This window comes from Parus major, chromosome 7 (assembly GCF_001522545.3).
Source record: "Parus major isolate Abel chromosome 7, Parus_major1.1, whole genome shotgun sequence".
Classification (NCBI taxonomy): Eukaryota; Metazoa; Chordata; class Aves; order Passeriformes; family Paridae; genus Parus; species Parus major.
In genome coordinates this window covers 25,555,803-25,583,708 of record NC_031776.1, presented here as the reverse complement: position 1 = coordinate 25,583,708, position 27,906 = coordinate 25,555,803, and the positions used below count along the sequence as shown (strand labels likewise).

The 27,906-nt window shown below is 41.8% G+C and overlaps 2 protein-coding genes across 9 annotated transcripts in view; one reads left to right on the top strand and one right to left on the bottom strand.

Annotated features, from left to right (window-relative positions):
- The first annotated feature begins 216 nt into the window (after positions 1-216).
- LOC107207360 (leucine-zipper-like transcriptional regulator 1 homolog) lies at positions 217-15,269 on the top strand. Its single transcript, XM_033516212.1, has 9 exons — positions 217-525; positions 669-775; positions 7,683-7,750; positions 8,485-8,564; positions 9,356-9,434; positions 10,933-10,979; positions 11,733-11,853; positions 12,753-12,939; positions 13,278-15,269. The coding sequence occupies exons 2-9, from the start codon at positions 690-692 to the stop codon at positions 13,942-13,944; spliced, it is 1,335 nt and encodes a 444-aa protein (XP_033372103.1). The 5' UTR covers positions 217-525; positions 669-689; the 3' UTR covers positions 13,945-15,269.
- A 2,437-nt stretch (positions 15,270-17,706) lies between these two features.
- The window catches only part of EPB41L5 (erythrocyte membrane protein band 4.1 like 5), a 55,741-nt gene continuing 45,541 nt past the window's right edge, over positions 17,707-27,906 (bottom strand). For 6 of the 8 annotated variants that reach the window (XM_015634283.3, XM_015634281.3, XM_015634284.1 and 3 more), the window contains exons 19-26: positions 27,516-27,644; positions 26,915-26,976; positions 26,150-26,260; positions 25,494-25,587; positions 24,485-24,562; positions 23,639-23,680; positions 23,118-23,251; positions 17,707-22,450 (exon numbers count right to left, since the gene is read on the bottom strand). In XM_015634283.3, coding sequence (XP_015489769.1) covers positions 22,393-22,450; positions 23,118-23,251; positions 23,639-23,680; positions 24,485-24,562; positions 25,494-25,587; positions 26,150-26,260; positions 26,915-26,976; positions 27,516-27,644 — 708 coding nt within the window. In that variant the 3' untranslated portion in view covers positions 17,707-22,392. Of the gene's footprint in view, positions 22,451-23,117; positions 23,252-23,638; positions 23,681-23,856; positions 24,563-25,493; positions 25,588-26,149; positions 26,261-26,914; positions 26,977-27,515; positions 27,645-27,906 lie in introns of those variants that run through there. The other 2 variants (XM_015634282.3, XR_004498395.1) reach the window with 2 other exon arrangements.

Sequence of the window (27,906 nt, the reverse complement as noted above, 5' to 3'; positions counted from 1 at the left end):
GGACACGGACAAGACCCGGACCCCGCCCCGAGCGCGTCCCCACGGCGGGGCGAGCGGCCCCGAGCGGCCCCGGCGGCGCCGCGCAGGCTCCGGGCAGCGGCCGCGCCTCCGCCCGCCCCGGGGTCGCCTCCAGCCCCGCCGCCCGCGGCAGGGGCGGGGAGGGGGAGGGCGGGGGGGGCGGGGGCGGGGGCGGCGCGCCTGTCCTGCCCCGGGGATGGGGGGGTCGCTGCCGCGGGCTCCCGGCCGGGCGGGACGCGGCTGTGGTCCGGGATCTCCCTCCTGCCCGCTGGGCTGATTGCCTGGGGCGGACCCGAGGGGCGGCGGCGGGCGCGGCCAGGCTGGGTGCAGCCCTGCCATATTCCGGCTCACGGGACTATTTTTCCTTCTTTTCTCTTCCTTGCCCCCGTCTCTGAGGGGACAGGCCCAGCCGTGGTGGGGAGCAGAGGAGAGGGCGCTGAGGCCTGCCAGAGCCCGCCGAGGAGCAGCGCCCGAGCTGCAGGGGCAGAAGGGAGCAGAGGGAAGGCGGTGAGGGCACTGAGAGCGCTCATGCACACCCAGCAGCCCGGGAAACACCGGCACAGCCCGGCCGTGCGCACCGCGGTACCGCCGGACAGCGGGGCTGCGCTACAGCTGTGTGCAGCTGTGCACAAAGTCGCTTCCACTCAAAGGTACGAAAAGAAACAAAGCGCATGAAAGGAAGGAAGCGCCGTCAGCGCTCAGCAGCCAGGAGACCGTGGGGACAGGGATCTGCCACTTCCGCGATGCTGCGCAGGAGGTCTGTGGTAGGAATTGCCAGAGCTCTTGCTGCCTGCTTCCAGTTTAGGAGATTCACCACCCTCCTTTTGCTCATTCCCTCTTCCACAGTCAAAGAGCATAAAGCACAAAATGCCTTCTATCGAGCAAAAGACAAACAAAGAAATGCAACCATCCAAAACGCAAGCCAAAGTGCATCTGGCTTGGGATGAATACTGGACCGTGTCAGCTGGGAGTGAGAATTTTTCAGAAGGCTGGACTCCAGTCCAGAATGGACCCTGTCATTTGGAGTCTGAATATAAAAACAGCTTGCAAAACATTTTTTTCAGGCTTCTGACAAAAGAGTTGGTCCTTCTTTTGCTCTGGTATCTAGGCTACATTGTGCAGGCTCATGCATATCACTGGTTTTATTCACATGAGTAATTCTATTTGAATTTGGAGCGACAACGTGTATGTGTAAAGTTACTCATATGCTTTCTGTCTCTTTTATATATTGAAATTATGTGGGTTTGGTTTTTTTTCCACTTGATGGTGCAGCCCAGTAACTGTTGGCATCAAGGTTATAGTGAACCACCACAGTTATTATTGCTGTTTGTCAGCTGACACCTTTGTTTTCCTTGCCAGCCTGAAATGCAGCTATTCCTCTCTATGCAATCTATTCCAGCTATGCAATTATATCATGTTTTTATGCAACCATCTTTCACCTGATGGTGTAAATTCATCTTCCCTATAAAAGATCTTTTTGTACTCAGCTTTTCTTCCAGTCATGACTGACAGTCATTCCAGTTGTGCCATCTGAGTCTTTCTCACACAAGTCTCTCATGACTTCTCCCATACAGAATCATCTAAATTCACACTGATTCTAACAGGATATCTGGATGTTTTAATATCTGCCAGCTGGAACTTTTTATTACTCATTGCCAAATGCCCTCTCTTTCCTCCTTTGTATTTCTTCAAGCTACAGCTTCTGCTATTCTCATAGCCTTGTACGTCTTCTCTATCTCATTGCTGCATGTTTGTCTAAAGGCAAAATGTCATGGGGACAAGAAAAACACAATGTCTATCTTCCATGAAGTGTGGCATTAAGTTTTGAGTGTGACATAGTGTTTTATTAGAGGCTTCTTTTCTTCAGTCAGGGGATATAAAGAGCAACCAAGTAAAATGCAGCCTTTTTGTTTTTAATGGAATAGCTTTTCTCTGATATACTCTCAGCTGTCAGGTATATACTCTACTACCTTAATTCATGCCTGAGGAGAGTAGTCTAGGAGAGTAGGCTGAGCAGCCACTGACTCCTTTGTCAACCAGAGTCTGTCTTCCTAACCTAGAAAATTTTGTGAATTAGTGTGAATAGAGTCTCCCTTAGGAAATAAAGTATTTTGAAGTTACTTCAGCAGCGGGTCTCAAGCTGTCAAGAAGATGCATTCAGTCACACCTAAGGACAGATTTATTACATTCAATCTCCAGGGCATCTGCCTCCTGCATCTTGAAAGAATCCAGCCAGTTAGTTTTTGTGAAATCCCCAAATGATGCCTTCTAGGAACACTGAGAACTGCTATTTCTGGGGGAAGGGTGATGACCCATGCATTGAAATGACCTGCTCCAGGGGTGACAGCACAAATGACTTCCAAGGAAAGGGTAAAAGGCCAAATACATCTTCAGACTGCCCTGCGAACATGGTGGGAATTTCTCATTTCTTTTATAATAAAGTCTGAGGACCAGGAACTGTATTTCCTCCCTCTGTCCTATCTAGAAGATGCAAAATCACCTGTTTGTCTCTGGTAATTTCTGAAGAGCTGCCTTGCTGCAGCAACACTCCACAGTCAGGGTATCTGTTCCATTTAGGGGCTGAGACCACAGCAGAGATGGAGTTCTGCCTATGGGTGGAGTCACCAACGAGACCCTAAATGCAATTTGAAAAGCAGATTAGGTTCTGAAGTAAGTATCCTATTAAGGACCATTAATAAATAAAACCCATTAAGAATAACAATAATAATTTATTAATAAATAAATAATAAACCCCATTAATTTTGAGCATAAATTTTTGATCAGACATGGCTGCTGCCCTGGATTTATATATCCATGACATGCTCTACTTGTGCCACCCGTGGATGTGTATTTAAGGAAGCTCTATCTCAGAAACTTCATTCAAAATTGAGCTGCAATTAAATGATTAATTGCAAATGTAAATTGTAATTAACATTACCTGGAAAGATCTACTAATCAAAACTATATATTCTAATTTTTAGGTGATAAAAAAGTCTCATTCTTAAAAAAAAACCCCAAACCTATCAAACAACTAACAAACAAAACCAAATTAAAAATCCCCAGCAAATGAAATTTTAATTTACCAAGGAAACTAAGGTGGTAAAAATGTATTAATTTTCATTGTACCATAAAACATATTTAAATACAGTGGGAAAGGCAATTACCTGATTCATATGCTAGAAGTGTATATAAAAATGAAACAACCCCAGGAATATTTTAAATACTGAATTTATTTTTTACAGATACTTCCTCCTCCACCATATTTGGGAAACAGATGAAATATTTACTGAATGATTCTAAACCAAGTTTGTATTTTTGTATTTATTTACTTAGAAATAACAAATATATCTAGCATATAGAAAATACAGCTACATATATTTATTTAATAAGTTAATTTATTACTACTTAAGAGTTCACTTTGTAACACAGATTAAATAGTGCTACAAAACACTAATGACTAAAGGATTTTAATTTCTGGGTGAAAGCTTCTAGAAAGAAACAAAAGACAATATATTAATAACGTCAATTTCTAAATTTTAATTTTGGAATGATACGCAAAGATAAATTTATTATGAACTTCTAAAATTAAAGCTTTAATATTAATGTGATCTGAATTAAAGAAAAGCAGTATCTTGCCTGCAGAGCTCCAGAAACAGGCAATGAGATTTTCTCTGGGAGAGATCGATGAGGCTCTTCTCTGCTGTGCAGTGAAGGTGCCAATGCCCTCGGTGCTGTGGCACTGCTCTCTCCAGAAGGAGCAGTTACACACAGAGCCTTACAGTGTACAGAAACTGTAATTATGTGTGGCTGGTTCAGAAGAGTTGCCCCCTTTAAAATACCTGTTCATGTCAAAAAGCATTTTGAAGCACTGAGATCTACCAGTGATAATGTTTATGAATACTGCCCTAAACTTGTTAAAATTCAACTAAGAGTTACTCAAATAAAAGCCTCTCAGTTTTTCTGTCAGTTTTTAGTATGTCTGCTCTAAGCTTTATTCAGACAACAGGGGTTACCGTTTTACTTGAAAGTACCTTTCTTCTGAAGCCCGAAATCAGGATGGAGCTGTGTCTTCTGCTTTGTCATTTTACAAACCCTCTTTCTGTCTTTCAGCTTCTCCCTGTAAGAAGCAATACCTCTTTCTGTTCCCTTCCTTTTTTCTTGACTCCTGCACTTGTAAGCTCAGTCATGTGGTAATTGCAAGTTTTACAACACGTGGCAAATCCAGGCCCTTATTTCAGTTCAGAATGCTAATAATACAGAACTGTCACAGACCCTCTACAGTCCTAGAGCCATTCATACTTTCAGGTTGAAACTCTGGAGCTGAGCATATCTGAAAATTACTTCCTCTATTTTGAAAAAAAAAAAAAAAATCAAACCAAAGCAAAAAAACCCCATCAGAGAAACAGTTCAGGTTATCTTTTGTTTAGGAAAAAATAAAATCCCAAACCAGAGGATACTAAATTTATTGCACATAGTGAAGCATTGCAAGTAAACATGATATACTGGGAAAAAAGCACCTTTTTCTCTATTCTAAACAAGTTGGGTTTGTTTCTAAAACTTTGTAAGGGCCTTGCAAGTCTCCAGAGTTTCCTCATTCATGCAGGGAGTCCCATTAGAAAAGACAGAATAAAACCACCTCTAGAGCCAAGGTTTCTAGGATAAATACAAATGGGAAGATCTGTTATTATTTTTGAAGAGCAGTAAAACATCAAGTTGCCTAGTGAGAAAATGCAGTGTTCTGCCTGGAAAGGTTCAAGGCTTGAGTTCAGAAAAGTGGGTCATTTACAAAAAAGCCCCAAAGCAGAACAAGATTTCCTACTTGGGCCCCTCCCCATATGAATGGTTTCACATCTCATTACATTCCAAAAAGCTTGATCATTTTAAAAATGAAACTTTTCTGAGTGCATTGAAAACAGATGGAAATGAACCAAGGGGCCAAGATAGAAAAAAGCTTTAATGAAGATCTATTTAAGCAATACTTTAAATAAATAAATCATTTGTCTGAGAAACCACATCTATCAGAAATATAAATAATTATATAATGAACATATAAACTACATTTCCTGAAGTAATTCCTGTCTTGCTACATTTCCTGAATTATTTGTATTATGAAACAGTAGTGGGACACCATTAATTGATACACACTCAGTGCTATAGTTACTGCACTAATTGCAGCTCTCCAGGCCCTCCACTCAGCTATCCAGCCCTTTAACAATTGGGATTGATTGCACAGGAGCTATTTTTAGGATGGAATGGCAGAAGACTTTGGAGAGCAGCAGACATTTTTGTGTGTGCTACAGCTGTTTTGGGGAAAAAAAAAAAAAGTTGAATAAAAATGTTCAGAGTTGTCTTTTTGGATTTTTTTTTTTTTCCTGAAGTCAGAGCTTCCTATTGGATAACTGATATTATATCAAGTTGAAACTGAGGTCAGTGGTGCACGACACAAAGGACAAGGCTCGGTGACCTTGTTCTCAGAAGAGGAGCAGCTTTTCTTTGGAAATGGGACTGCTAAGGTTGACGGTAGATGAACTGTGGTGGGTTGGGTTCTATAGAGAGGCAATCCGGGAGTCAAGTTCGCAGTTTAAAATACTAATGATGAAAGGCAAGATTCATGATTAATTTGGTGGGATTTTTCCCCCAACTCTGAAGTGGAGCAGTTAACTGATTGTTAGGGATTGTAGGTCTGCTTCCAGGAATGCTTTAGCTGAGAGTAAATGGCTGAGATTCACAAGGGTGAGCCAATGCTCAAAGGTGTGATTGGGAGGAGATACCCATTCACTTCATCCCAGCTTGGCCTTTTGTCATTCCATCCTGCTCCCTGCCTTGCGAGAGTTCAGCTGGGTAGATAAACAACTGGACAGGACTTTGTTGCTAATCTGTTATATGAAATCAGGGCTGTCATCGTCTCTGAATGTTTGTACAATAGGAGGCAAGGCTTGGAGGAAGAAAAACAGATAAATGCAGGAAGAAGGATAAGCAGCTTTATAACTGAGAAAAATACTCCAAACCACAAGGGGACAAGCCTGTTTTACCTTTGTAAAGTATTAGTAACCTATCACCCTTTTCAGAGTAAATGATATCAATAGCACTAATACCTTGGCACTATTACACTGCACTGCATCAGCAAATCTGAAGTGTTGTACTAAGGAAGTGACTGTCCCCGTTTAGCTGTGGAAGTGAATGATTTGGCTGTGGTTGCTCAGAAGCTTGGCAGAGTTAGGGAGGTAATCCCTGTTTCATGCCTTCAGCTGCTTTTCCCTTTTCAGTGGGATGCCAGAAAGCATTATGTTTACACACCTATAATGTGTCATTACTTCATACCTGCTAATTCCCCTGGACATGAGAAATGCACCCTTAGTAAGTGCCACCCATCTTTGTATTCCTTCAGAGAAAACATACAAAGAATATACTGAAGTTTCTACAGTAATAGCTTACAATACTGGTTTGTATAGAAAAAAAAAAAAAAACAACACAAATTTGAAGTAGTTCATCTTGTGTGAATATGCTGCAAGAGACTCTCTAGCATCTTTCTGTCACTGAATATATTCCAGTCTTAAAAATGGTAAATTTTAGAAATTAATTGGATGATAAATTAGATACAATGATTTCATATTAATATGAAATATAACTAGCTCTTGTATCTACCTTGTTTTACTCTATGTTCTTCCTCCAGGTAAGTGCAACTTGCCCTGGACTTACACATTACCAATCAGGTAAATGACTCTTTATTGATTTCCATCCTGGGTTCTCAATACAGCTGGAATCTGGCTTCCAGGAAAAGCCTTGGAATTGGGAGACTTTGTCACCTCATTTGGTGACGTGTCACCTCAGACACGTTACCAATACACGGTCCAAAATTTGGTCTAATGCTGGGAGGGGTTTTTTGGGTGTGCTTTGTAAAATAATCTGTGTTAAAATAAGCCACTGTTTTGAAAAGGATTAATAGAAGAACATTTTCCTGGTACTAATGTCTTCACAGAACACAGTGACATCTTGTGGCACGGGAAAGGCTGGTGTAATTTTTTTCCAGATGCATTCTCATTTCAGCAGGTTTACAGATAAAAGAAAACAAATTCTGGACAACTGCTAATTCATTATTTCCATCTGTAATATTCACTCCTTCCAAAGCATTTTTTTTTTGGTTTTTTTTTTAAGTACAGGTTTGTCTAAAGTACTCCTTTAGTTATGAAAAAAGACCAGGCCCTAGTATTGTAAATGTAATATGTTGGAGCTTCATTTCAGTTCACTGATACTCCCTGGAAAGCTTTCAGCTCCAGGAATGTTCCTGCCCCAACCTCACTGATACAAGAATCTCAGTCAGAATTTCAGGTGCTTTGTGCAAGTTACTGTATTATCACAGATGGACAAAGTTATCCAATGTTGCTTTTGATGGGATTGAAAAGAAAACACAGTAACATTTTATCATAAGGTGGAGACTTTTCTTTTTTCCCTTTTTTGTCTTTTTGCAGACCAAACAGGGTTTAGGCCCTGTCCCTGGTATTTTGGGGCCCTCCTCTAACACGGCTGCCCTTTGCAGGTTGATCCTTGGATAAGATGCTGGTTGTCAGCATGAAAGGAAGAGCTGCCCGCGGTGCGTGGGAAGCCACGGACGCGCAGCAGCCGCGTCCCCGTGACCGCTACAAACACGCCTGTGCTGTCTGCAGAGGGTTTGTTTATCTCTACGGAGGGCACAGCAGCACCACGCTGAGGGACTTCTGGAGGTACCACACAGGTGAGCTGGCCCCTTCTCCTGTGAGTCAGGACTCAAGCAAGGAAATTGAGGATGCTCTGTACTTAGCAGGTTATCCTCATTTAAAGTCTTTCCATCACAGGGATGGATAAACTTCTTTTTGTTCATTATTGGGCAGATGGGGGGGGATTTTCTCCTTTTGCAGGTGTCCCACAAAGTTTTGATTTCTGTTCCTTTTGTTTTGTTTTTTGTTTTTTTTTCTCGACCAGAAATACTGAGTCATTTAAAATATCCTGGTTCTAGCAAGGGATATCAATGAGCTTTCCTGTCTCTCTAACACTGCAATAGTTCATGCATATAAAAGTGCACAAAGGGAAACATGTGAATACAATACTTTGTAGGTTTGTAGCATCGATGCACTATCAAATATAAACCTTTGTATTTTTTGACTTGATGTATGGTTTTCCCTGTTCAGTTGTTACTGGAATAACCACTATTTTGCTGGGGTTCATGCTCATGGAATTGTCACATAGGTAACAATTAAAATTCAAGCAGTAACATTATATTCAAATAAATACATTATATTTAAATGTAACTATTACTATTATATTTAAATTTGCTAAATAGAAAAATGCATATATTTAATTTTTGGGAGAACAGAGGAAAGATGACAAAACACTTCATTTTAAGCAGCACAGCCACATTCAAAGCTCACCTTTTCCCTACTGTTTATGTGTTGACTGCACCACTGTCTTAACTTCAGCTTTGGTTTATAGTGAAAAATGAATGGGAAATGTTGGATTGCTCAAGAGATGGTCCAGAAGAACTGGAAGAACATTCAATGGTGGCTTATAAGGTAGTAGACCAAAATTATATTGTCCATATCCTGGCATTTTATTTTCTACTATACAGTGCAATAAAATGCCATAGGTTATTATGTACTGAAATACTATGCCCAGAAAGCATTCTTGTGTTGGTGCAGTTCTGGATGTAGCTGTACCAATGTTTGGGAATCTTTCTGAACAGAGTGACTGTAATTCAGCTCTGCAGCAGCCCCCTGGTTTCCTCACTCAGTGCTCAATAAGTAGCAGTAATACCAGATAAAGACCCTGGCAGCACATTCTCTGACTTATCTGTGCAGTTGTAACAGTTGCTCTGAATTCATTTGCATGATCAGCTACGGCATAAAAACATTCACTACAGAACTCGCGTAGAAGAGGGACGGGGGAGTGAAGGAAAATAAGAATTACAGTCCTGCCTGTGAGGGGAAGACAGAATTTAGGATATCAGGAGCTACAACACAATGAAATATTTCTATAAACACACATAATCCAATATTACCTGAGCAACGCCTCAAGAGAGCCCCAGATTCCCAAATTTCTGAAGCTGCCCCAGGCTGACGAGGAACGAGCGGTTCTGAAATGCCATCCCTGTTACACAGCAGAATGTTCTTCAGGGCTTCCCACTGGGAGAGAATAAAGAGAGAATAATTAAAAGTTGGTGGCTTCTTGGGACTAATTGTTAAAAGATCATCATATTGTTAACTATAATTTGCTGATAGCAACCTTTACATTTAAGAATTGTTTTTAAAATTATTTTTATGCTATGTGCCTTCCTGTAAGTGACAAATATTTGTGCATTTTGCAGGGCAGCCTGTATATTTTTGGTGGGATGGTGGATTCTGCTTTCACACAAGCAAAAACTCCTCTCTGGATATATGACATTGGTATGATACACAATAGCCAGTCATTTCCATGGGACATTCCAAGTCCCTAAGCAGTAATAAATAGTAAGATCCAAACTGTTTTCTGCTGCTTGTAACAGAGCCTTCCCTAAGCTTTACAACAAGTAATGTGTGTAAAACTGTGTGCACATTTTCCCCTCAAAATTAGGCTGTTATCAGAGACACGGGTCTTACTTCAATTAGAGAGTGTTTTATGGGAAAATTTGATGTATTTTAAGGTTTCAGAATTTCCATTCCTCCCTCTCTCCCTCTTAAGTTTACTATATGATTATAAAACCTGATAATTCATGTATTATTTAATTTTTATTTTTTATGCCACATATATTTTAAAAACCAAGCTCTTAGAGAAGAATGTAGATCAGTAAAGTGTATCTCATTTTGTGCTTTTACTGAAGAAACACATAAGCTAGATCAAGAGAAATCAAATATAATTAAACAAAAAGGTGGGAAATTAACATCAACAGTTTATAACATGGATTTTTTTTCTCCTAAGAACAAACATCTAGGATCTCATAAGTGTGTATTCTAAAAAATCAGTGCAGCATTTGAATTTAATAGCAATGTCATACACCATGGATTCTCCCTTTGGAAATCCTGTGTACGGTAATGGCTGTCATTTTGATGTCACATCGGGAGGGGAGAGAGAGAGGCTCAGTTCTTTTTAAGATAGTAAATCTTGTGTCTAGACCAAGATTTAAGTTTCCTGGCTTGTTTTGCTTCTTCCCTGTGTAACCTTAAGTCAATGGTATTTTTTCAGTCCTTCCTTTGTGTTTTCCACCAGTTACTAGAGGTAACCTGCTGGAAGAAAGAAAAGCCTCAGAATATATTTTAAAGGAGAAAGCATCTTATTACTCCCAGTACTTACCTGTGGAAATTGGAAATGAGCTGTTCAACATAGGTTGTGTGTCTGTTTCATGGTTATTATTTAAAATCTTTTGGCAAGAATAGCTTTAAGTAATGCAAGCCTGCAGTGATTTCTCATTGTACCTCTGGTGCTGGGTTATCTGATATTTCCTCTCCTTCACAATGATCCCAGATCTGTGATTGCTGGCTGTTATTTGAGGGCTATTTAAGGGACCTGTGAAAAAGAACAAGAAATAATTAGCCTGCCATAATAAGGTATATGTGGTAAGCAGGAGTCATACATCCTTAGGGAAATCTGGGATTCCTACAAGTTCAGAAAATGATGGAAGTCGCAGGTTACTTCTGCATTATGAAATATAGCTTTAGGAAACAAGAATACAGTGTGGTACCTGTGTAATTCGGTATTAGATAAGGAGAGAGGAAAACTGTTCAAACTGTGTCTCCTGCAAGTCTCTTGGTGCTGGTGTCTTAGCGGGATTTCTTCAGCCTTGTCAGTAGAAAACACCAGGACGAGAGTTCCTTGAAAATGAGCTGTGTAATTTGAACAATTACTGTGGGAGGAGTGTCCTCTTGTGGTGCGGGATCTAAACTGCGCTTTATTAACTCAATCCCCCAGATTCTGCAAGATGGACAGAGAGCTGCAACGAACCAGCAGAGACGGAGGTAAGGAGCCAGGAAGTGGGGAATGTGTGAATCAAATGCCTGTTGCTTTGTTGATTAAACAGATTGCTTTGAAATATGTTCCCCCAAACAGTTCCAATCTCATCTCTTCAGAGACATGTGGCTATACTTTATTTCTTTGCACTTTCAATAACTTAAGGCTTTTTCCTTTTTCAAAACAGTGTTTAAAAATACTGCTCTTAAATTTTAAGTCCTGTGTAAGAAGTTAAGTCCTCTCCTCTGCTGCTGCTTCTGTTTTTCTGAAATCCTTATCAAGAAAACTAATTTTAAATGGAATATTGGAACCATACGTGAAGCCTGTGCTTTTAAAAGTAGGGTTGTGAAAACAGATTGGCAGCCACGCTAATACATTTTGGAACGTGAAGTGCTGCAGCATTTTTCATTTCTTCAGTGTGAACACGTGGACTCACCAAGTTACTGCCACTTCTAATTGAAACTCGAGTGGAAGCATTTATGGCTTGGTCTCTTGAGATTGGTTTTGTATCACTACACATTAAGAATCACTCTTTTTTTGGTACTGAAACATCATCATTCTACACTTTGAAATTATACCCAAAAAAATTTTAAGATGTGACACAGTTACCACTTTGGTAGCCTGTGCTTGATGGAAGAGTCAAGAGAAAGTTTGGGATTGCAGGGTCATTTGTGGGGAAAAGAAAATAGGTGTATTTCTGAGACAGACATTGCTGCTGATATGACTTCATAGGTTTTTTTCTTAATTTTGAACTGTTCTAGAGCTCTGCACCAGCTAACAGAAAAGGTCACAGTGCAGTCGTGTACCATTCCAGCATGTACATCTATGGGGGATACTTTGGCATCAAAGGCATTTCTCAGGAGTTTTGGGAATTCCATTTTGGTAAGTTAAAAAGACAGGTTAAGGTTTTGATCCAGTGTAAAACAACTGCAGCAGGAGAGCATGGCTTGCTCTGCTAAGAAAATTCTTATTAGTAGGAATGCTCTAAGTTAGTTTTGGATTCTCTTTGAGAACATTTAGTGATAAATTCTGTCAATTCAATTAATTGCTGGCTGAAATTAATTAGACTATTACACTGGAATAAGTTTTGCAGTATTTGCCAATTTTAGAGCTGAAAATCAGGGACAATGCTTGTTTACTATTCACTAAAATTCTTCAAGGATTACTAAAAACTTTCAGATACAGCAGAGACCTGATTTCAGCCCGTTAATGCCAACTTTTGTTCTGAAATCTCCAGCTGACCCAGGGAAGCCAAACCTGACAGAAGATAGTTTATTAGCATATTCATTACCACTCTGATTATTGCAAACCAGACGATTCCCAGAGATTTCCTAAATGCGTAACTTGTTATCTGATGGCCATTCTGTCACTATTTTGAAACAAATGATGGGTTTATCTCATCCTTCCTTCCCTCACAGGGAGAATAAGCATAGACATTAATGAATTAATGTTTTTGTTGACTGATTTTCCCCTCTAACAGCCAGGAAAGTATCTTTCTGTGTCAGAGTCAATGAACTGACAAAGCTGTAGGAAAAACTGCTCTGTAAATAAAATTTCCATGGCATCTGTCACACAGCATCTGACATTTTCATTAAAAGTTTATTTCAAAACTGATTTTTTTAAATGCACTTGTTCAGTGTCAGAATTTAAGCTGTTGACTCATAATAAGCTTAGAGCAGAAACCCTTATTCTCCAACTGAATAGTTGCCTCCTCCAGGAAGTCCTTTCTCAAATAGTCAGGGTAAATTTGATCCATCAATAAATCAGTATTTTTGTTTCAGATACAAGGAAGTGGTTGTGTGTTTCCAGCCCCTGTCACAGCAGCAGCCCCGGAGCTCGGCACGGCCACTCAGCAGTGGTTTATCACACAGCCATGTACCTCTTTGGGGGGCTGATGGGGCTCACTGAACAGAGGGACTTGTGGAGGTGGGACTTTGGAAGCAGCAGCTGGTCCAGCATCAGAACAAGGTAAACTATTCTATTTGTTACACTAAAAGAGCAGAGCAAGAGAATTCATCTTACTCTTTGATACTGTGTGTGGGAGGAGAGGGAGACGATGCCCTCTTGGTAACTGTGGGGATTGTTCAGATCAGGATGCAGCGCTGCTGCCTTCCCTGGGGCTCCAGTTGGCTTTGCCCGGGAGAGCTGTTGGCAAGGCGTTGATGCAGCTGTCAGCAGTGTAATTTTGATGTCCCAATGCAGCTGTTCAGCAGTCATCCTTCTGAGTCAACAGGAAAACAGAAGCTAAAATCAGCACTAAGTTTCTTGTTGGTCTCCCCTTAACTGCTGGTTTCTCTTACCTTCAGCCAAGGACCTCCTCCCGTGGTAGGTCATGCTTCAATAGTCTGCAAAGACTCTATGCTGATTTATGGCGGAGGGATTTCAAATTCCAGCCCTAATGATGACCTCTGGAAGTATCATTTCCATACGCAGACGTGGAAGAAGCTCAGTAGTACTACAAAGGGAAACTTTTCTCCCAAAATGTATCACTGCATCTTAGGAATTGGTACAGATTTCCAAACTACCTCAGATTTCATCGATACGTTCCCCACCCACTGCAAGAATGAGCAGAACGACCATCCCCAGCTAGTGCCCATCCCGAGGCACTTTGGCTTTTGCAGCTACTTCTGCCCACAGACGACAGAGCGGAGCAATGCCATTGAAATGAAAACCTTCAGCCTGCCTCTGGAGCCAGCAGAATTCCCTGCCTTCCAGACCACCTCAGAGGCAGGACTAGGCCCAACCAGAGACAGGAGCTGTTTGTCCAAGGACAAATCTCTCTGTCTGTTGGCTTGTTCGGGAGAGGCTTTAGCTGCTGCTCAGGCTCTGGGTGAAGAGGAGAGAACCAACTGTGGCTGTGCGGCCACGGGGGGTGAGAGCAGCTGTACCAACACACTGCTGCTCATCGGGGGCAAACCTTTGTCCAGCTTCTCTGAGATCTCCTTCAGGCAAATGGAGTTTGATTGCTTGTGATTGCTTTGCTTGCAAAGTGAAGGAATAAATTTCCACCACTGTGGCAGTAGGTGGAAAACCAACTGCTTGCAACTGTCTTCAGCTTCCTATCAGCATGTTGGGAAAAAAAATAATTAAACCTTCTCATACTTGCTGTGAACAGATTTTTTACAATGTTAACAAAACCTGACATATATTTAAGTCACAACTTGCATGTAAGTTGTGATTTCTGGGAGGAGCTTGTTGGAATGCTGCTCTTTTTGTTACTTTTCTCCTGGTCACTTCATACCCTTTCAAATTGCAATGGCCAATGCTGCCTTGAAAATCAGAACTGCAGTAGCCCATATTGGTTCCACAAGATGCCATTTCAGGGGTAAAGCTTGCTCATCTTGCACTGGCATAAGATAGAAACACAGTCACGTTCGAGGGATTAAATTAGTCTTAATAGGAATGTTCTCTAAGATTTTTAAGATTTTATATTCTTGAGTGTTATTTGCACAATATACTTGCAACATGAGATGGCCTGTGACAAAGGAACCCAACAGATAAATCAGCAACTGAATTCTAGAAGATATTCAAGGATTGTATATAACCTTGAGGAAGTGAAACAATGAGTGCTCCCTGAAAACCATCAGCAAGGACCAGAGAAAGGGCATTATACCTGCAAGAACAAAAAATGTACAAAATGAGTTGGCTTTAATGACTAAATGAATGAATCAAAACATTTTGATTTCCCACAGCGGGGTGGGGAGGGAACAGAAAGAGGAGGGCTTGACGGAGTGACACAAAGCATGGGCTGTTTGGACTGGTAACTCATATTTTAGCCACAAAGGGATTTCTGCTTTTCCAACTCCATCTCTTTTATCACCCTGTGTAGTACTTGTTACACGTCCCCTCTGTACTAGTAAATTCTGAGTTCATGTATGTTTTTTCTTTGCTGAAAAGAAAAATTGCTTGTTTTGCAAGGTAATATTGTCCAGCATTCAAAGCATTTATTTACATAGAAGTTACTAAATACTGGCCTTCTGACAGAACATCAGCTTACTGTCTGTAAGAGCTGCTGGTATCTGAAATTACCTGAAAGTGTAAGTTGCCAAATATTTGAAAAGTTCACTTTTCAAGTTTCATGGGAACAATGCCTTTCAAACCATTTACAGATTTCAATAATATTTACAGATACTTTTATCATCTCTTCATAAGTAACTGTCACATGAATCCAATAGGAAAATTATAGATGGATTTGCAAAAAGCTACCTAGGAGTTATTTGGACCATCCATGACCCTTACCTGGAAACAGAGATGATTGTACGCTGCCATGTGAATAAAGCCTGCTCTGTTTCCTATCACTGCGTGCTCATTTTCACCTTTATCAGTCTAAAATATGTGTTTGCATTTTCAAACTGAACAAAAAAACTTACCTTTCTGACCAAGGAACGAGATTCTGCAAGTCCCAGTCATTTCCTTGCACTTCAGATGGCTTCAAGGGCTGCCCAGGCTTTGACTTTCTCCTCCTAGAGCAAGAATTTCCCAGTTTGAGGAGGTTTGTTTGGGACATCAATACAGTGACTGAGCTGAGCATGTATTCAGCACTGCAATCTTAGATCAGCAGCTTGTTTTCCTTGTGCTGACTGACATGTCTGTTCTGGCATTATCCTGAGAGCTGCCGTAACATACAGCCTTTTATCTAGGATTGACAAGGGAAGGAAATTTAACTGGAAAGGGCAACAATAAACCAGTGATTTTTCCAAGTCACATGAGGGCCTCCTGGCAGGTAGCAGTATCCTGGGGATGTGCGAGAGCCCCAGGAAAATGCCATCCAGCCTCTGCCATTCCTTTCTTCCTGCCCCCTCAAACTCTCTTCCCTTTGGCAGCCCCACGAAGGGTTTAACATTTACTCGGAGCCAACGCAGACGGGACACGAGCCAGCCCAAAGGCAATGGCTTGGCACGGGCAGGAAAAAGCAGCTTGGAGCGTGCCCATCTCCCCTGGGCTCTGCCAGGTCAGGTGGGGGCACCGGCAGCACCGCACCCACTCCGTCCCCTGAAAGATGCCAAACCTCTCCAGCCACCCTACAGGCCCCGCTGTTCCTGCCCCTGCACACGACAGGAGCAGAGCAGGGGCTCGGGAAAGGCCTGGCTGGAGGGATGGGGGCTCAGGGCTGGCTCCTGGGAGGCTGAGCACAGTTGGCCCCAGCAGTGCTGTGCAAGGGGAGACAGCCCTGATCCTCATGTGTGGCTCTGTGCTACAGCACAAAGCTCTGTGCTTTGCTGAAGCCACCGGAGGCTCTGTCAACCCTTGGGGCCCATTCCCAGGTCTTGAAAAAACAAGGGTGAGCTCAAGGTAGAAGGAAAGGGGGTTTGGGATTTGAAGTGACTGCATCCCAAAAATGCCCAGAGCAGTGTCTGGCACCTCAGTCCACTCTGGGCAAGCACAACCCATATTTCAGGTACCCTCCAGTGTCCAGACCTAGGGACACAATCCTTGCTCATGCCACTGTGACACTTCCTGGGTCATATCCCCTTTCAGACCTCAGCCAGTGCAATCAGCTACACCAAAAGGGTCCACAGAGCACCTCACTCCTCTTTTCCCACTGCAGTCACCTTTTCAGAGAGGAAGAAAAGAGCCTTTGTGGATGTGTTTATGATACTTCTCCATAACTGTAGTAGTTAATGAGAATTTATCCCAGGCCCAAGCACGTGACTAAAAGGTCCTGCCAATCTGAAAGCTCGGTGGTGGCCTGCATGAAATAATGAATGGAATTACTCCAGCTAGAGACCAATATTTAGAAACAAAACAAAACACACCATTTTTAGCTGGGACTGAAGAGGCTGCCACTGATGCTGGCTGTTCTGAATATCTCTGAAAAGCAGGGAACCTTGCACATATCTGATATGCTCACTGAAATTCAATCCACAGAACAAAAACAAAAGGATGCAGCATTCTTGGCAACCTCATCTGAGACACAAGATGCGCTGTTGTATCATAAATTGTATATAAGGGAACAAATTGATCATTGCTAAACACCTCAACAAACTCATTGTCTTTAACTGACATTTAGTTTCTGAGCATTAAAATGTGTGAATGGCAGAAATATTTTCTTCTAAATTCTTCAAAGGAGGTTTTTTCAGTTAATAGTAGAAAAACCTAAAGGTTTCATTGTTTTAAGTTGCAAGTGGATTTGATGAACAACTCAGTGATTTATCAGTGGGATCACAATTTGACCTACACAACAAATTATGCCACAAGAGTAATTATTTCCTTTGACCTTAGTCATTAGGATGGAGTAATTTCTCTTCCTTTTGATACTTTCCAAATAGTTTTTGGGAAACAAAGATGATCAAAGGGTTTAGTTGCCCTTTCCTGCCTTCTTTAGCATTTAGCCAAATTCAGGGCTTGGGAGCAAACAGTTTTCTTTAAACAATCATTAGTGCTGCTGTACTTGAAAACACAGCCCAGCCCCTTGCTGGAGACAAGAGTGAGGGTGCTCAGTTAACTGGCCTGCACTGGAACCACCCCAGGCAGCTCGGGCTCTCCTTCTGGGCACACACCTCAGGACTGGTTTTCAAAGGCACTGGACACCTGACAGTCCTCCAGGCCAATCTCAGCACTGTTGGAAAAAAGGCATTTAATTCTTTAGCATCTACCTGCAACTTAGGTGCTGTTTTAAGCTATGCTTCAACTGACAACAGGCTAAGTTTAGAGCAGCAACCCAGTGTCCCAAGCCCCAGCTCTCAGTGCTGTGCCAGTGTAATGCAGGGGGGCTTAAAGATGACTCTGCAGGACTTTTGCACTGACATGGTGTATTTAAGACAAAACTATAGTATAAACATTCCAAGACTGGGTTGAGTGGACTACAGATCTACTTGTTCCCATGTACAGTTTCAATACAGATTTCAGTGCAGTGCCTAACACAGTTCATACGTCACCAGTGCTGTGAAACAGAAGCAAGAGGGTGCATTTTGTTTTATAAAAAAAACCAACAAATAAATTATACATTGAGAGCTATTGCCAAGCTTTACATATAAAAAGTAAAAATACAGTAGTTAGTGCGGCTTTAACAAAACAGATCTAGCTAAAAAAATATTCTTACATACTTTAAAAATAAGTTTGTCCAGTTATATAGGTGGGGGGGTTGTGTGTGTGTTTATGGAGCAGAGTGCTCAAGCCAAACAGTCAAAAGGAGGTGAATTCTGCAGGAGAATGCTGTGGCTCCTGGCTCTGTGGGTGTGGCAGCGCTGCCGGCTGTGCCTGCTCCTCAGGCCAGCAGTGACAGTGAGCAGGGCCCTGCCCTCCTGTCTGTGCTGCCAGCACCTGGAGCAAACACACCCGGCTTACACCTGTGTGAATCACTGAAAGGCCATTAGCAGATACTGTTCTGTTTTTTGGTTGAAAAGCTATGATTGTCCAGCTGTATTTGAAAGCTGTGACAATACAGTGTCTAACAGCTACATGTATATGTATATATATATATGTATATAGATACTACAACTTTCTAAACTCAGAAACACTATGTGCCCAGACAGAGTTTTAAATGCTAGCTGGCTGTGGAACAGAGCTGCTATCACTTCACCAGTAGATTTGGATTGTACCAGAGTATGTTCACAACGTGAAAAACACATCCAGTGCTGTTTGTGAAGGACACACTCAATCCAACAGCATATCTTTGCTTCATGAAACAAGAAGGAAGGAGCAGGGTGCAGACAAAGGGAGAGCAGGCAAGGACCGCAAGCAGTTTGTACAGACCCACACACAGCTGCACTGTTCACCTGAACTGCTCTAACAGGGCCACAAATTTTCTTGCCAAAGTTGTGTCCAAAACTGTCTTATAGAGCTGTCTTTCTTTGACAAAGTATGAGTAAAATTTAAATTTAGTATCAAATACTATCAAGCCAAATCATTTATCAGGACCGATTAACACGTAAGTAGGTAATTTATGTCATATAACTTACCTAATATTAAACTCTATTACCACTGAACTAAAGAAGATATTCCCTTAATTCTGGTATAAGAAAGCCTCAGCTCCCACATTTTAATGCCCATTTCCTAAGCCTAATGCACGCAGCACATGCAGACTCTGATGGTCTTAAATGGGTGAGACTGAAATGCATTTCTCTCTGGTTAATCAGTTTGAGATAAAGGCTGGGATGCTGCTATTATAAACACCAAGATTTCTATAAAACCTTTTACACTAATCAAAGAATGTGACTGGAGTAAAATCACTTTTACTTTTAGATCCTATCACTTAGCATTCATTCATTCATTCCTGTCAACTCTTACAGCTTTTAAGTGGTTATCAGACCTGCCAACATCCTGACACCAGATTCACACAAAAGTTTTATTTATAAATCTCTTTAAATAATACAAAAAATAGACTTTAAGGAAATGCTTGGACCCTACAGCAAATCAATCAATAGTATAGCAATGGTAGGAAAATCCTTTTTTCCTCAGTAGCAAACAGGCATTAACTAATACTTTGTAACAGTAACTGTAGGAACTATTATCCCTATTTGTGTCTGATAAAAGGCAGGTGATGAGCAATGCTATGTTACCTGTTAGTCATGTTGTAACACAATACCTCTAGCTGCAAAGCAGAACAGTGATGCCTAACATCAGGTCACAAACCTGTGTCACCTTAGTCTCACCGGGCCCCCTATATAAACAATAATTTGGTTAGCCAAGCAAGCTACATCAAAATAAATTGAGTGAATATTTGCTCCAAGTATCAGATATTGCTGGGCAGAGTTGGGTTTGTAGCCCCAAATCTGTTAAATATTGCAAGTTCCCAATTTACCAGTTGAAATGTTTGCATTGTTTCAAGTCTTCTGAAAATTGAGGAAAGCCTCTCCCCTGTGACATTTCTCTGTGTGTGCATGTGTGTAATTACAACATTCCCCTCCAGCCACTGCTATCCTGACCATGCTGAAATAACAGTTGGTTATTTGGAACCATTTAGATTTTTAGAGGACACACTCACCACAAGCTATTTACTTGTTATTTGCTGTGATGGCTTGGGAGGAATCTAAGGATGGTATTCAACAAGCAGTGCTGGAAAACTGCAAACTTCTGTTATTCCAGTTTTGGGAGGGATTCAAGCTGACAGTTCGCAGAGCTCCTGAACCCAACGGGAAGAGCCAAATATCAAACATGCCTAAGAAAATGCTACTGCATTCTGTCTATTTACAAACCCAACACATGTAGCTGGCGAATGCCAGCTCAGCTGCTGAGCAAACAGATGAATAGCAAGCGCCAAGTTTCCACACACAGTCCTGGCTTTGTGCAGGAAGCAGACTGTTGCAGCCATTGCTTCCCTTTTCCTGCAGGAACTTTGCTGGCAACTGCATTATTAATCCAGACTTAGATATTTGATATTTGAATCGGGAATCTTCTATGTTTTAATAACCAGTAAGGCTCAGACTTGAAAGTTTAAAAAAACCCCAGTACTCAACTGTAAGTAGCAACGGAGAGAGCTACTGGAAGTAGCAATGAGAGAGCTGAAGGGCTGGGAGCCTGGGCCCTGTGCCTGGTCTGGGGCAGCAGCTCTGCTCATCTGGCAGTGCTGGAGCAGGATGTGCCCTGGGTGCTGTCTGGAGGGGCACCCGCAGCACCTGCCACCAATCCTGAATTCCTGGTTCTTGAGGCAATGGCTGCAACTCACTGCCTGCAGAGTCACTCTGCTGTGTTAGTCCTAGGAGCATTCTCTGGTCTCTACATTCCTCCATTAAGGCCTCAGGGGTTTTGAGAAATGGCAGTGGGGCATGCAAAATCCATGTGGCTTCTCCCTTAACTCACATTCAGCACCTTGCAAAAAAGAGCATGAGAGTGACAGCAGCATGAACACCGTGGTCTGAATGCTGCAGCCTTGCTGGGCCCAGCTCACTTGCAGAACCCATAGTGGTTTGGTCCAAACCTTTGTTTACACTGAGACACGTGCACGCAGGCAGTGGGCCGAAATGAAGTTGTGCATACAGGTTCCAGAACCAATTTTTACATTTGTTTGTAAGAACCACATGCATGTAAGTATCTACAAAGAGCAGCACTATGCAGAAAACACCCTCCAACCCCAGTCATATGTACAAACCTCTTCCTCAGAAAGAAAGATCACCGTTGTTTCATCTGTGCTTCCCTGCTAGATGTGGGATTCATCATCTTTGTTTCTCCTCCCTCTGACTCTGTGTTTTTTCATAGGCTATATTCCCAGGGTCCATGTCATGATACTGCTGCCCAGAGCTGAAATGATCTCTGAAATGTATGCACCGTAACCCAAACTTCACCTGAGCACCCAAAGACCTTCACCTGCTCTGTGGAGGGTGTGCTCTTACCTTCCTTCTACAGAGAAGTGAATTGCTTACAGGAATATTTAATCCTTTTTTGCTATTTTCACCCTAGTCATTCTACTATTTGTTCCATATGCTACTATTAGATGACTCTTGGAACAGGATTCAAAGTGGTGTTAAGAGCTGATCTAGTTGTACCCTCATGCTGTAAAAATACCTGGTAAGTATTCCTGAAGCACAGCATCTGGAAAAAACACCCACAAACAGCATGAAGAGAAACAAGAATATTCTTTTCCTTTCTAGTCCTAGAAGACAACAATGCTGATCAATAAACAGTTCCTGAAGTAAGCTGCACTCACACCTTCACTGCTTTGGCTTTTAAAACATACAGATATCTAGTCTAAAATGCATGTATTTGAATCACGTAGGAAATTAAATGATCAGTGTCAAATGTGGGAACTCTGCTGTATTCTTCTAATGCTACAAGCTGTTTGGCAAGTAATTTGCATTTTCCTGGTTGCAATGAGCAGCAGCTCAAATCCAGTCTACATAGCTGGTCACTGATGGACTAGATTTTCACGCTTTCCAGGTACTGTAACAGGGTGTGCAAGGATTATTAAGGGGGTTAAGGCCAAAAAATGAGAATATGTGATGGTAAAATGAAGGAAAATCAGAGGGAATAATCACACAGAAGAAAATGTCCTTGGCTGTACGGGACAATGACCACCATGGAGAGCCCTGTGCAGGGCACGGCCACGAGGTGGCCCTGCGAGCTTTCCTCATCCCTGTGATGTTCATTATTCCACAGCCATCAGCGCCTCGTGCTCACATCCCACAGCTCTGTGACACCTTCCAGCAGCACCAGAGCCAGCTCAGTATAAGGAACAATTAACTCAGCACGAGCAGAACACAACTGTTTTCTTTTCCTCAGTTCAGAACTAGCTCCAGTTGACATTTCACTTCTTCCGAGGGAAAAGATCAAATGTGCATTGGTTTTACATGCCGGTTCATGCTGCAATTCCAGTTAGATTGTGATAAATGTAGAAGTCTCTTCCTGGATCCGGACAAACCAGCCAGCTGTCTGACTCCTGTTCAGCACGAGTTTGATCCCAAGCAAGTCTTTTGGAAGGATCCCTTGGAGATACGTTAGAAGATTTGAGTTTTCACAAGGTGAGAGTTTCAGAGACTCCTTCTTCTAGAGTTCAGTGGTGAGTAAACATTTTGTTCTTATTGTAGCATCCTCAGTAACTGGGCTAAAAGGGGGAAAAAAAATAAGGCTCTGTAAATACACTCCTCCAAAAAGGTCTGCCATGATGGATTACATGAGAGGAGTATTGCTTCAAAGAGCATTCTTGGCTGCTGCCCTTGAAACTTAATGAGACCAACAGACAAACCTTTCTAATGGACAGCTCTGGAAAAGCAAACCGAGTGAATGAAATTTAAACAATTTAAACAATGCAGCAGTAGCACCACTGCCATTCTTTACAGATAGTCACAGCAAGGCCTGATTGTCACTGCCATCATTCAGCCTCATCAGCATGGCAGCATTGAATAGTAAGGGAAAAGGCTTCTACCAATTTGGTTTTCTGACACCCTTACAACTTGGAAGTAACTGGGGGCCATCCCTCTCCACCCCCACCAATCCTCTGGCAGGTACTGAAACACTGTGAAGAGATTTCTCAGGAACTTTTTCTCTACCATAACTTTAGTCTGGCATTAGAACTGATAAGAGCAGATAAGAAACTGAAGTGAAATTATAATATACAGACATCAGTTTATCTGTAATATTTCAATTGCTATAAACTGAGACAGAACTTCAGTATATTAGCACAGCAAAACAAGGCAGTGTGTCTAAATGGGCACTGTAACTATGTCAGTGGAAGCAATGAGTGCCCACACAGACTTGTGGGATGTGCTCACCTCACAAGGGCTTCAGGTGTCTGCTGAGATGGCATCAATCCAGCTGAGGACATCAGGGTCTCTGTGCTGCCCTTCACTGCCTTCAAAGATAAGGCAACATTATTTCCCAAAGGCCCGTTGGAAATCAGTCCTGTCTGAATGGGGAAGAATGAAATAAGAAACTCAAACACCAGCCAGGACAAGAGAAGCTAATTTTTCAATATGATTTACTTATAAATGGCAAAAATAGGATTCATTAAACTCCAGCCTGGGCTTTACTAAATACAAATTCTTGAAAAAATCTGATGGCATTTATCTGCAGTACAATATAGCAAAAATGAAGTTTAACTGTTAACAGTGTATGTTGTCTAATTTACTCCAGCTGAATTAGTTTGCTTTGTTTTTGGTCTGGTACATTACTTCACAGACCTTCAAACTATTCAAAATTATTGCATTTTATTATTTAACTTGGAACTCCCGTTTCTTAATCATGATAAAAGCTTTCGTTTTTTTCTTTGTTAAGAAATAGTCAAGTAACTCACTGGCACTAGCCACCTCGGTGTTACAATGGGCTGAGCAGACACCTACAGAAAGCAAACAAAAGCTCAATTAAAAGGTTGAAAGTAGCTGAGAACGTTATCAAAATAGCATTGCCTCTCAAAACCTCCCCCAAAACAATCTCAGATATTTGCCCCTCGTTAGCCTTTGAATTACAGTAGTGGAGTTGTGGCACCCACTGAGCACAGAGCCAGACACTCACTGGGAGCAGTTTCAACTCAGTGCTTTCTTCCAAAGGAAAGAATCCATCTTCTTTTAGTGCTTTGGGGACAACCTTAATCCAGAGCATACTACTGTGAAGAGTGTAAATGTCCTCCTCCTTCCCTGTTTCTCTTGGTGCATACAGTGTAACTCCATTTTGCCAGCATAGTTTATAAGAGATTTCTTTTATCTATATGAAAGGCTTGATTAGTATAACAAGTTTACTTTTCAAGTATTTGTGCATATATTTATATATATACAGACATACATATATGTACAGACATCTTCCCATATAATTTTTGAATTATGTATTACTGAACCCTTAGGAATCCCCATAAGTGTGAGAAGCAGGTTGGCACTTGCAGCAAAACAGTACTAGAGGCTCCTGTGGCACACATACAGGTTCACTCTTCAGGTTCCTTCATTTCCCCTGCAAAGCTGTAAAATCTACACCCCTACACCAGCCGCCCTGCAGGTGGGGACCATGTGAGCAGTGATCCCTGTGCATCACTTCTTCCCACTGCTGCAGATCCAAGTGTGGCAGACAGACACTAAAGCCAGAGAAGAGTTCATGAGTAAAAATCACGGTTGTGTGCAAAGGAAGAAATTTGGGTTTGAAATACATTTACCCGAGGTGTGGCTTCTGTAAAGTCAATTAGATTCTCTGTCAGTGATGTTAAGGAAACGTCCTGGTCATCTGGAGTGCTCTATGGAATAAATCAGTTTTTAATTGAATTCCCAGTAGTAACCACATAGGTCTACTGAATACTGTAGTGGCTCCCTGAGTTATAGACCATTATCTTTAATGAACACCACTTTTTACCAGACCTGTTTTTTCAAGTCTTTCTATTTGAACTTTTTTAATAGCCTTGAAATTTCCCTTATTCTCATTAATGTACTGGAAACAGTATCATTGCCCTGTAAGCAAGCAGTGAAATTGTCCCTTCCCCTCTGTGAAAGTGGGGTACTGCACCATTTGAAAGGTCAGCAAGGTCTGGAGTGGGGTGTTTGAACACGGTGAAATTTATGATTATTCAGTGGGATCAACTATGTCATACTGGTTTAGAGGCCCAAGAGCTACAGGGCAGGGTGTTTTGGTCATCCAGAACAACCTGTCAGTTGGCTCAAGTAAAGGCAGCACAGGTCCAACGCTCTTGGACTCTGCTTTTCTTTGGCGAGGGACAAAAGAAAGTTAATCCCCCAATTTGTGCTCTTCATGGAGTCCAGTTAAAACTTACCTTAAGGAAACTAGAATATAACAAATGAACATCTAAATTTATATTTTTCCTTCTGTGGTTCTTTTGATGGGAACTGCCTATGTCAGAATTTCATCCCTACAGTCTCCTCACTGGAGCATAAAATCATTGGGATGCATGGGGTTCTCTGCCAGTGTGAGAAAAACAACCAGTTTAGAAAAATAAGAGCTATGCCAAGAACCGGAAGGGACACACAGAAATGGCCTTTGGAAACATCCGTGCAGTGTCCCTGCCTGCTTCAGAAAGCACTCTCTGGCATTCCCCAGTGCCTGGCATTCACAGAGTTATGAGAGGCATGCAGCAAGGTCTGCTGGGCTTGCCTGAAGGCATCGGGAGCTCAGAATGTGACATAGAAACCTTCCAGGCTGGCAGGTGGCGATACCTTTGAAACAGCAGCCTCCTCAGCTGGAGCTAGATTAGCTGGAATTAGCAGGTCCTCGTGGTTAGAGTCAGCATTGTCCTCATTCAACGTCTTACTGAAAGGGGAAAACATTCTCATTAGCACCCTGCCTGGATAGCATCAAACAGAACTGCTTCCCAGATAGCTCAAAACCTTGACACCAGTTCCACGGTGGCAGGCAAAAGAGTGATGTTCCTATGTTAATGTAAATGCCTTCCAACTACCTCCAGAGATTACTGCTCTGTCTCACAGTTCCAGTTACAGCTGTGTATAGACCCAACAGTATCCAAGTCTTCTATCTCAAAAGCGTTTCTTCAGCTCTTGTGTCTAATTTGCCTGAAGCCTTTCCTGTCATCCTCTTATCTTTCTCTTTAGAGCCAGGGGCAGCAGGATGTCAGGAATCTCAGTCCTTTCAGAAGATGAGAGAGATTCACTTTACTGCTTGCAAGGATACTTACCCCGAGGCCTGACCTACACTGATTAACTGCTGCAGCATTAATTAAAAATGCATCCCTAAACCTGCATAGTTAGATGTAGCCTAAATGCTCAGCAACTGTTACTCATCTTTTCAGACCTTTTCATCATAATCTCCACGTGGTCCTCTTACCCCAGAAACATGTTTCTCCAGAATCACTTACGGAACAAAGGTATTTGAAGCAGGGATTGTTCTCAGCTGCTCTCTTGGATCTTGAAATACCAGACTGGTTGCTGAGGGACCGCTCTGTGATTTGCCTGACAGCATAATGTTCCTGGCAGAAACCAACAAAAAACAAACAAAACAGAAAACAGGTAAAACCTTCCACGGAAAGCTCTTTATGAATCACTTGTTACAATAAAGTTTGGGGACTGCTAACATACATTTTATTTGTACATTTTATTTACAGTATCACCCTCTCCTCTTTGAGGTCTGCCATGTGTGTATCTTCACAAATGGTCAAGAAGTTAGATGTTGCAACCTTTTAAACTTTTTCAATGCCTGCAATCCCACTGGAGCCTGCAATCATTTCATATTTAGTAATTCTCAGGAAATTGTCACTGTCAGGGATTTGTATACAATTTTTTTTCTCCACTAGTAAACACCTACTGTGAACAGACCCATCCCATCTCCCCACACTGAAGCTGTTCACATTTCAGAAGTAATTAGAGATTGAAAATGCCATTGTAAAATAGTCGACACATATAGGAGAATAAAAAGGATCTGTATTATCATGTATATAATAAAATTTAGCAGTTATAACCCTGGTTTTCATCTCAAAACCACTTAACACTCAGGAGGTTAAGGTAGCCTCTGCAAGATAAAATGCAATGATGACTGAGCCACCAGCAGACCACACTAAACTGCAGGTTCTCAATTCTGTAGTAGGGTAACTATACCACATATTTCTTACAAATCTATTCACTACCTGGCAGCAGCCTCCTGAATGTTGGAATTCTTGACACCTGTCATGCTGTCATCTTTTCCAACCTGAGAGGAAGAAATGAACAGAGACATAGATTTCTGATACCTGTTTCCATCTTGTGTCACTTCTGAGATTCACAGAGCTGAGTGTCTCCATCCCAGCACAAAAACATGCTGTTCATCTACAGCTTGGGGACTTAGAACATCAATTCCATGTGACAACTTCAGTGCAGAAATAAAAATAATTCACCAACAAAGCCAAATAAAACATCATTATTTGCTAAGGAATTTACTACAATATGCAAGAAGCCCAGGCTTAGTGACAGAATAATTGCTTTATTAGAAGGCAACCTTTGGAGGTTACTGTCTCAATGACCTCTCAAACAAGAGCTTGCACAGGGTCTTGTCCTGTTACCTGTTGAGTATCATCAAAGACAGAAATTCCTCCCTGGGGAACCACTATCACTGTGGAGAAAGGCTGAAAAGCCTTCTGACTCTGCCTTGGACAAGACTCTTGGAACACCCTTATCTGCAAGGCAATATCAGGCAATTGAAGAGAAATAAAACATTCGAAAGCGTCACAGCTCTTTCAGTTGAGTATTTACCTTGTGCCCTGCTTCTGCCTGGGCCTTCAGGATATTGCTTTTGAGATCTGCTGGAAGCCACTTTGCTGCTACGATTGGGCTCTCGATTGCATTATTAAGACATTTATCTGTCAACTTCACCACTTCATCCTAGACATGAAAACATCTTTATCAGAAGCAATTTCCACGTGGACAAGTGTGGGCTGAAGTTTATCAACATCTCTAAATAACAAGGCTCTGAAGCCAGAGGAAAGTCAGCAGATTTATACTGAAATGAAAAAGCAATTTTCCTTTATTTTGGAACTCAGTTGTAATGTCAGAGCAACACATAAAGCAAAAAAAGCACAATGCTTAAATGTGGATATGCAAACTGCTGTGCAAAAAATACGGTATGCAAGAAATGAAGTGCATC